Below are 11,040 nucleotides of genomic sequence, written 5' to 3'. Positions count from 1 at the left end.
GATGAAAAAGAAGCAATTATAGATAAAGAAACTTTAATTTTTATTGTCCAGTCATTTCAAACATGTCCGTCCACTAGTTATGTCATGATTTATGAGGACACATCCTTAAAGAGAAAGGAAAAGAAAACCACAAAGGACAACTCTTGAAAATTTATTCATTTCGTATTAATTTATGTGATATTCTTTCTTACTAATCTGTTAAACAAAATTATTTTTTAACCAGGTTAAGACGTGACATAGAAAACAAAAATAACGAGACTTAGGGTCTCATCAAATGAGGCAGATAGAAGCTTAAAGAATGCCTATTCAAATTATGTCACATAAATTAATATAAAAAATTACTAAATAATCATATCTTAAATAATTTAAATCCATAAAACGTCAACCCCACAAATTTCTTTTCCATAAAAGAAAGGACTTCAATTTCCAGGCTAAGCTTTCACTTTCTTTTCTCTTCTCTTCTGTTCTTTAACTTTAGACAAAAAGTGTAGAGATGGTGATGGCACTAGCAGCAGCAGTAGAAGAAAAAGAAGATGTTTTCCTTATTATATGTCTGAATTCACGCCGAACATTAGTCAGTTTGACACTCATACATGAAACTAAGCCAAAAAAAATGCATAATACATAGATAAACATCTTAACTTGGCTTCAAATAGCAACTAAATATTCCAATTTTGAGAATGCACATCTACACACCACAACTCGTTCTTCCACTGTGTCTGGTGGACACCCGATATTGACGTGACACACAAATTTTAGAAATATCTTAATCATCATTTTGTAAGTTAGAATATTCAACTGACACAAATTTCTTTCTTAAAAATCTTGTGTTCAGTCAAACATCTCCACATAAATTAAAACAAGAATACTAATAAATACTAACCTTATATGAATGCGCTTTCTAAATTAACCTTAGCTTAGACTAATCTTAAAAGAACATGTACATATGAACATAGAGTCCACGAATCCACAAAATCTAGTTCTTGTGAAATTTGAGATTTTAAGGACTCTGAATTCCTTAAAAGATCATTCATATGTATAAAGTAATTATTCTCCAAAGTTTTGAAGTGAAGATCATGATCACTGTTAGAGTAATAATTCTCCAAAGTTTCATGTCAAGATCATATAACTCTTTAATCCTAATCAAAGAAATAGTGATGTATAACCACTCAAAGTTTTACACTCTACATATAGCTATAGTTTCACTTTCACACACGATGGTGAGACCTATGTGGATATTGAATCGTGTTCGAAGCATTTCACGTTGATTGGGACATGCTTTGAAATTAGCAGAGAATGGATGCATTATTATGATTAAGGGGTATGATATAAACAGTCTACCCTAACACAAAGGTTAGTGACTGCTTTCACGGCTTGATCTCTAACCTATAAGTTAAATCAATACATAAGTTTACTAGTGCTCCAAAATTTTCTTCTATGATAAAACCTTTAGCTAATTGTCCTAATTAGCTAGGTTTTACCACAAAGGCTTACATTTTTCATTTTCCATTTAATTATTTTATTGAGATACCACTTTAAAAGGCTTAGAATTCCAATTATTTTTTTTGTGCTTAATAAAGGGAAGCAAGAGACAAAAAAAGAGATCGAAGATAAATATATTGAGAAGCCAAGAACTTTAATATAATTAGAAAAATAGTCACACTCACTTTTTTGCATTCATGCAAGACAACCAACCATATTTTCTAAAGCTAAATCATATCCTTCACATAAAATACTACAATTTTTTTAAAAGAAGATAGCGTTATATAACCTAGCTATCAAATTTCTCATACATTAGCAAAAATAATTTTAAAAAATTGATAAAGCTTTAGAGCCAGCTCATTTTCCTCATTAGAATAAAAGGAGCTAAAAATGGTAAGAAACATATATAAGTAACCCCACCATCACAATTTATTAAGAAACATAAATAACCCCACCACTCTAAAAAAATATATATAATTAATGTGTGATTAAAATAAAAGGTACGTAGTACTTTATAAATATATTATTAGGGAAAAAAATATTGGTTGCAAATTGTCCATGACATCAGAAAATATATGCAGTTATATATACCATCAATATACACTATTTTTATATATTAGTCAATTCAAAATGATATCTACATATAAGTATTCTTAAAATATGAAATATTATAATATTGAAAATAAAATAAATAACCTATTACAATAACAATATATTCAGTGAAATCTCACCAAGTGAGGAACGAAGAGAGTAAAGTGTACACAGGTGTTATTACTACTTCTCTGAGATAGAAACACTGTTTTCAAAAGATTATCGTCTCTAAATTATGAACTGCAACAGATGAATATAATCCAATTAGTTTAAACATTTCACATATTCTCACACACACACACACATATATAGCACTATTTTTAAAAGATTATCATCTCTAAATTATGAACTGCAACAGATAAATATAATCCAATTAGTTTAAACATTTCACATATTCACATATATATATATATAATTTAAACTCGAAAACACATCATATAACCTATCATATAAAAAGGAAAGAATAAAAGAAGTAGAAGAAGGTAGCTATAGGAGTTGACAGGCCAGGGATTGAAAAGATTGACCTGTGTCCCTTCTTTCCATCAAAAAAAATCTTAGAATATCTCAATTTTTCTTGTCCCATCATATAGATGAATATATTCCAAATCCACCGTTAAATGTACATTGCATTATCATCCTGAAATCATGCCCTAAAAAAAAAGACCCACAAGAAACCAACAATACATACACAATAAGTAAATAAAAATATATTTTATCTATTAATATGATATCAAAGCTGATAAAAGGCTCCGCATTTATTATCAAAAAGAATTTCCACGTAATAAATCATCAATGAAAAATCAAGCAATATGCAAGGACAACATAAATTTACGCGTGTTCTTTCTTTCTATCAGATTAAGCTTTCAAATACAATACTAGTCACACACTTCAACAAGTACAAGTATATATACTAGAAAGAAAAAGAATAAAACACAAAATAATTACTAATATAAAAATCCCATGAGATTAATTAATTAATTTCTTGGTAATCAACCTTTTTGCTTTTTGTGTTTCTAAAATCCATGAAATTATAGACAACTTATCTCTCTGTAAAGTAGAAGAGTTCATCAAAAAGAGATAGAAACACAAAACAAAAAAAAAGTATTTTTTGAAACATAAAAATGGCTAAATAATTAATAAATTAATACTCATGAGAATGATGATGGTGGTACATTGTTGATGGATTCTGATTACTGTGGCTACTTCTGCAATCATGATCACCTTCATTAGTATTCATTTTGCATGCCATTTGATGATGAGCTACATTTGCACCAAGATTTAAATACACCATTCTTGAATCCAAATTTAAGTTGTTTCCACTGCTCGTACTCGAACTATGATCTTCGCGAACATGTGTATACATGTTCTCCGAAGACGGATTATTATGCGCTTCCCCTTCCTCTCGGGAAATTACCATCGCGGCGGATTGAACGAGCTCGAGGCAAAGTCTTAACTTATTCGGTTCGATATGAGTTAGACCCGGGATAGCACCTTTGAATAAAAAATCCGAAGTTAGGGTTCGGAGAATATCGAGAGGAGTGGTCCCATCCACTGTTTGAACATTCGGGTCAGCATGATGATCTAGTAAAACCGCAACCATGTCGGGTGAGACCATTTCGGCCGCTAAATGTAACGGGCTTTTACCGCTCGGCCCGGCCTGATAATTAACATCAGCTGCGCCGAGCTCGAGTAAGGCTTTCACAACTTCGCGGCTGCAATTTTCAACGGCATAATGTAAGGCGAGCGATTCATCAAGATTTAGGCCTTCTCCCATTACCATAAGTTTGACAAGTTCAACGTCCGACGAGTCTAGCGCTCGTCTCATTCGTCGGATCTTCTGCTCCTCGAGCTCAATGTTCGAGGACATCTGATGCTGGTGGTGGTGATGATGATGAGGGATTAAAGATCTCCGTGATATGGAGGATTTGAGACGGAGATCTTCAATTTTGGCTACAACATCAATAGGGAGGTGTTTCGCTAGGATTTCTGGTGGAAGGCCTGATTTTGCAACCAAATGGGAACAAGTAGTCCAAAGTTGATGCATGTCTTGTTTTCTTGAAGCTATTAAAACTTTCATCACATCCTCAATTGATGCCTTCTCCACCATGCTTACCAAATGCTTCTACAAGTAAAATGTATAATGTCAATAAAAATAACAACAGTTATGTACGCCTCAGTCCCAAACAAGTTGAAGATCAGTATATGAATCTCCACTTCTTTATTTTATCTCATTTCATATCAAAATACAGAAAAAAAAAAGGAAGTTTGATCAATGTGTGGAAAAATTGTGATTAGGTAGGGTATAGTATTCATTCAACATTAACATATAATATAGTAATTAATTCCAACTTTTGCTGTTGTATTGGAACTAAAAGAGGAAAGTAGACACAACTATTTGGGAAAAGATTTGATATCACCACTTTGGAAAGACAAGACCAATGAAATCAAGAACCAAATTTGGAAACCTTTGAGTTAGTACCTAGCTAGCACAAACATATATAATAGTACAATCCAAATAAGTGTAAAATCTTACATGAAATCAAGAAAAAAACACTTGTTAGATAAGACATCTATGATCAAGATTCCACTATATATAAAAATCTACAGATATAGTACTCCAATTAAGATGAAAAAGGAAAAAAAAAAAAGCAAAGAGGCTGAATTTGATAAATATGTACTAATAGAAATTTTTTGGATCTGGTGATTCTGTTAAAGAAACCTAGGAAAAAAAGAAGAGAAACAAGTACTACTAAACTAAGTTGCACAGACTCTTCATTGTTGATGCCGGTGTCGAATTCTTCAAAAATAAACTATTTTTGAAGAATTCAGCATGCACCGTTGACACTTTTGAAGAATCCAAGCAACATAACTACAATTACTAAATTTCTCTAAGATCAATTTTACAAACTTCAATGAAAAAACACCAAAAAAAAAAGAAAAAAAAAGAACCTGAGTGAGCAAAGCAAGTTGTTCAACACCAAAAGATCTAGCGGCTGTAAGTGTATCAAGTGCAAGATCAACGGCTGCAGTGCAATGTGTATGCCAACAGCTTCTTTCACCACAATTAGGCCTTGGTTCAAGTTTTTGTGGCACAATTGAAACTTGTCCACTATACAAAAATTGCAACATCAAGAAAAACACCTCATACCCTACCGTGTTCACAGGTATCACCTGTGAACAACTTGTTGTTGGACCCCTCGACAACGAGGCTAGCCCGCCAGCGCCGAACGAGCCCAACCGCGGGCCGGAAATAGAAGACGACTCCGGCCCGCAAAAGAATTTGCGAAAGAAGAGGCTCCTTGCAGCTAAGATGCATCTATGAGCATGTACTAAACGGCCTTCAACGCTAAAAGTAACATCACTAAAAGCTTGACCATTGATGAGGAGATTTAGATAATCTAAAGAGAGGGTTCTTAAGGAATCTTCAGGAGTCATATTAATTTGTGGAAAAAAAAATAGTGAGGAAAAAAGATAGTGAAAAATTTGAAGGTGTAATAGGAAAAAGCTTAGTGGCTTTTACTTCATTTGGTGGATATATTTGTATTGTTTTTTCTTTCTATGTAATTAGATGATGAAGAGAAGCTAAGTAGTACTTATCAACAGTACATGTTATTTGTTGTGAGATTCTCTACCTATGGTGTTTCTTCTGTTGTGTTGTGTGATTAGATATTTTTATGAGACTGGGGGTGGGTAGGGGAGTGGGGTTGCAATATGGTTGGCTATTCTTTGGCCATTGGGGTATTTATTTAACAAAAGAAAGGAAATGAAGAGATAATACTGATGGAGTTTCGGTTGGTATGAGGGACACAGGATAATTAGTAATGGAATAATTAATTTTAAGACGATTTTAATTTATGTTTATTTGAAAGAAAATTTGGGTAATTTACTAATTTATCTTGAGACTAGTTATTTTAAAATTATAGTGTTATTTTTTTCCGTATTGAAGGCGGAATAACAATCCTGCAATAATTAATTTCGAGATAACTTATTCTCCAACCAAACAAGCAATATAGGGTTTAAGTTATATGCATCCGGGGATCATTTAGTGCTCGTTTGGTCATATAACTCCAAATAACTCGCAAAAATACAAAAAAAAAATCTAATTTATATTCATGTTCACAATTTTAATCTCCAAACGCTCACTTAATTACAAGTATAAGCAAAAACAATTTTCGTATAAGAATTCATATATTTATACAGCGGTTGGTATGAAGTACAAACCCTTGTGTTACCTGTTAATTAATTTTCATATAATGTAACTTTATCATCTAACTTATTCTCGGTTACATCTCTTGTTTAATTAACTCATCAATCATTCGACCCCTAGATATATAAGTCATTTTGTTCTATATACTAACGGTATAAAAAGTTTTACAGTTAGGCCATTTAATAAATAATTATTACATACATACATATCCGAAAAAGCATTATTAATTAATAATTTAATAAAAATAGCAAGTAACCTGCTATCAGCCTATTGCAAATTTAAATTTATCGACATTATATAGAGAGAAATAACTTATCAATATATATAACTTAAATTTATTTATAAGATAATTAATACACTACAACGAAGAATTTAACTGCAATAATAATATAATTGCAATTATATTATATTTAGCGGCAATAATAAATATGAATATTTATAACTAACATTCTATATAAATGTGGCAAAAGTCTTTAACGAATGCATTGGTATTAACTCAATTGTCGCTAAATGTTTTTACAAAAATATTTATTGTCCCCTAAGAGAAAAATCTATTGTAACTAAATATCTCTTTTGATATATATACTCCCTTTAGTTCATATTAAGTGAATTGTTGGATATGGCACACCCCTTAAAAAAATTTAGAACATGAATAAAATGTTATTTTCCCGTATTGCCCTTTTCATTATTTCCAAATTATTCTTCTAAAAAGTATAAGAATTCACTTATTTTAAATTATGAATTCAACAATTTACTTAATATGAACCCAACAAGAGTGAGTAGTGATAATAGCTTGATTTTCAGGTATGGCCAGTGTCATTCATGATTCATCAGCTGCCTAATAAAGCATGTTGAAATTTCTTGGAGATAGTGTGCAAGTAAAGGATTAGAGAAACAGAAAAGTACTCTTACTGGAAGTTAGGTACATACATGTTTCAGTTTTCCCCTCTGAGTTAATGCCCCTTGGAAAGTGTAGTGTAATTAGATGTTCTATTGGGTATATGAAGCTATTTCCCCTTGTTATATATACCATAATATTAATTTTCACCAAATTGTAGAGGAGAATAACTTCCAAAGATCTAATTTGAAAGTTGTTTCCCAAATTCGAAAGAGAGTGTTTAGGTTCTCTTAATAATTAAAACATGTAGCATGTCTGAATCTAAATGAGGTTGGCGTTGATTCTACGACAATCAATAATAATGTCATAATTAGAGATTTTTCAGATATTTAAGTGTGAGGCTTTTAACCTAATGAAATGTCAAGGGTAATGCTGATACTCAACAACACTAAGCTTACACTCGACACCCAAAAACTCCTAGTTGTGACATTATTGTGTATGTGGCCCAGTACATGAGCCACTTAAGCGGAGACTTTAGGCTTCAAATTTTTTTCATTCAATGTTTGGTATAAAAAATGAATTTCTCAATTAATTTAATGTAAGAGGCATAAGGTAAATCAAAGAGTAATGCATTCTCTAGCAAAATAAATTTTCATTCTAAGCCTCAAACCCAAGCTCAAGTTAAGGAACGATGAGACCTAATTTTCATCTGTACAAGATTTATATATCAATTTTTTTAAAAACTTTCTTCTTGTTAAAGTTGGATTGGAAATTAAATGCAATTAGGGGCATTAGAGATCTTTTTTGCCTCGCCTATTACTGGAAAGAAATTTAGACGACTGATCTTATTAAGCCGCCCCTAAATTCGCCTTGCTCTTGACATGTCACAAAGTCATTAGCCATTTGTCATACGAAAAGAATATGTGCCTTTAGGAGCGGAGTGAAACCAATATTAAAAATTTTAAAAATTAAATTCATTAAAATTTTAAATTAAAATTAATCAGAATTTCAAAACGATTAAACTAAGAAAAAAGAGTGGTGATGAAGAAGTAGGGAGATAGAGTGTTAGGGGCAAAATGAGGTGGGCAGGGGATATAGGGAAGTGTGTCGGCCGGGTAAATGGGGTTCATAATTAAGGGCTCAGTGGAAGCGGCTAACTTGGAGTTTATTTAGGGTTTTTTTTTGACTGAGCTGTCTGTCTTGCAGCTAGCGTGCGTGACCTCCTTTACCCTGACATGTGACTACTAACTCTTCACTAAATACACCAATATGCTGTTACTAGTAGTTAACTTCTACACTGTTTCTATCACCTTTAATTTGTAACTTATCTCAATGAACAAGATGTTATTTTTAGATCTGAATATTTAAGATTATTTGTTTGATGGTGATGATTATGATGGACGAAGTTTATTGATGTTAATAGTTAAAGGTGTTGATGGTTACGGATAGAGAATGTGCAATGATTGACGATGTAATGATGATGATCGAAGAATATGTGGTGGTTGACTATGAATTGGTGGTAATTGATGATAGTGGTAGCTATATGATGGTGAAGACTGTGGTAAAGGAATTATTTAGTTGTAGTGGTAGCAATGGTTGATACTGGCGGCGGCGATAATGAATATAATTAATACTGACGGAGGTGATAGGTGTGGTAGCGCTGATCGTAGTGGTTGGCAATGATGGTGGTGGTCAGTGGTAATTGTGATGACAGAGTTGATAGTGATGATAACTGTTAATTGCAGATAGAGTGACGATGAAAACTATCAACACAAAAATATTTTTTAATGATCTTAGAATTTTGTTTAAGATCTTTATTGTTAAGACGTATTTAGAACGAATAAAATGTCTATTTTTGTTGTTAATTAACAAATTCACTTAACGACTTAAGATCTGAATCATTCAAATTAAGGTACAAAAAAATAAAACATTTGATCGTGTATTAAAAGTCCGAAAACACTCACAAATGCTTTTGATAATATTGCAATAATTAAGAAGTTCAATCGGAAGGAACCACTCCCGTTTAGATCGTCTTAGAATAAGATTATTTTTTTTTAAAATACAACACGAATTTATTAAGTTTAAATTTTAAATCGCTCATAAATTTGAAAATTGAAATCATGTGGATCGAGGAGGGATTAGGTCGATTACTTTGAAAGAAAATAGAAAGAAAAGAGAGAAATTAAGGTGCAGTGATTGACAACACATCATTGACTGTCTTATGATTTGAAATCCTTCGATTTGACGTTTGACTTGTCTTGTCATATACACAACACCCTCCTCTACACCCAACAAAATTACTTGTATTAACATCACGCATGTATATACAAAATTAATGTGCATGAAGTTCCTTTCTCTTAAATGTTGAAAGTTTTTGGAAAATATTTTATTTATTTGTATAAAGTAAGAATAAAATCTATATACATGATATCTTTAATTATCAGATAACATTGGTATCTTTAATTATCAGATAACATTTGTAGGATAACACAAGATATGTTAGATTGTTGTAAGTTGTTAGAAATTCCTTTTCTGTATCCATTTGATTTATGTTGTCATATTATATGCTCTTTTTTCCCCCCAAATTTAGGCTTTCATTAACTTTTCCCTTTATCTCATGTTTCCCCCTTTCCAAAAAGATACTCAGAGGTAAATGGGTAAAAGATAAATAATTCAAAGTGAAATCTGAATTGCAAAAACCAAGAATATTGTGAAAATAAGGAGAAGTCATTTTCCTTTTCTACATTTTCTTTCCTGTTTTTTTTTTCTTAAATTAAAAAAATGGACTAGTATAGAAGCCTAACAAGGAGGAACAAATTCAGTGTGAATTATTAGTTTCATCCCTGAATTATTGACAATCTTAAAAATATTTCTTTATTTGGCTAACTGAATTTAAATACGTCCCTGCTTGCAAATACCCCTAAATTCTCGTCAAGATTAGGATTGTTGTCAACACTTTTCTTGACTTTTTATTAAGAATCCATACTTCTCTAAAAGTTTGAGATCACTTGCTATGTCATATGACAGATCGGAGTTATATATAAGTTTGATTAGTCAAGTAAAAGAATGTATTTTTAAGCCTATCAATAATTCGAAAACGAAACTAATAATTTGTATCAAATTCAAAGATATTTTCAATACTTCTCTCATTATTAGAATCAACCAACCTAAAATTATCTTAATATAGTCTGAAAATGTCTGCTTTATATAAGTCCCCATTTTTTCCCCAAGAGACCTTAATTACCAATCTTGAAAAGGTATTTTTTTATCTATACATCAAGGGCAATTATATATTTTCCATTTAAAGCTATTTAGTGCAACTCAATCAATAGGGTCCCTCCCTCCCCCCCCCCCCCCCCAAAAAAAAAAAAAAGAAGAAGTAAAATTTGATCTTGTCATGTTAGTCATTGAACTCCACATAATTTAGTTGGAGGTCTGTGTTTATTTTTTTAAAAAAATTCCAATGATTTGATGTTGGCCAAGTTATTGGAAAACGCATGAGAATTCCATATAAATGTAAAATAAGTGGGTGAAAATCATAATAATCATTAATTAACACTACACTTCTGATCTATCACAACTTGTTGAGGAGACTATTTTTTTAATTTTATTTTGGACCTTATTATATAGTATTATCATCACAATAGAATTTAATTATAAATTTTGGGACGGATTGATAAGATTCCTTGCGGACTAGCACAAACGAAAAAAGGCACGAGAGAAAAGCATATTGACTAGAGACAAGGTCTTCATTTAGCTCTTTCATTCTAATTGAAGATCATTTCTTATTTGTTTGAAAATAGAGGCAATTGTGATTCAATAAAATTTGCCAATTATTTAAAATTAATTCAGTGGGTTTATTCAATAATGATGATGATGATGTTAAGGTATTCTTATCTAAGTTTTCTTATCTAAGTTTCTT

General features: G+C 31.5%; 1 protein-coding gene across 1 annotated transcript; it reads right to left on the bottom strand.

Moving 5' to 3' along the window:
* Window positions 1-3,039: 3,039 nt before the first annotated feature.
* On the bottom strand, window positions 3,040-5,750 carry LOC129876474 (regulatory protein NPR5-like). Its single transcript, XM_055951925.1, has 2 exons — window positions 5,023-5,750; window positions 3,040-4,195 (listed from the first exon to the last, which is right to left on the bottom strand). The coding sequence occupies exons 1-2, from the start codon at window positions 5,506-5,508 to the stop codon at window positions 3,215-3,217; spliced, it is 1,467 nt and encodes a 488-aa protein (XP_055807900.1). The 5' UTR covers window positions 5,509-5,750; the 3' UTR covers window positions 3,040-3,214.
* Between the last annotated feature and the right edge of the window lie 5,290 nt (window positions 5,751-11,040).

Source organism: Solanum dulcamara, chromosome 12 (genome assembly GCF_947179165.1).
Source record: "Solanum dulcamara chromosome 12, daSolDulc1.2, whole genome shotgun sequence".
In the NCBI taxonomy this organism is placed as follows: Eukaryota; Viridiplantae; Streptophyta; class Magnoliopsida; order Solanales; family Solanaceae; genus Solanum; species Solanum dulcamara.
This window is presented reverse-complemented; position numbering and strand designations above follow the sequence as displayed.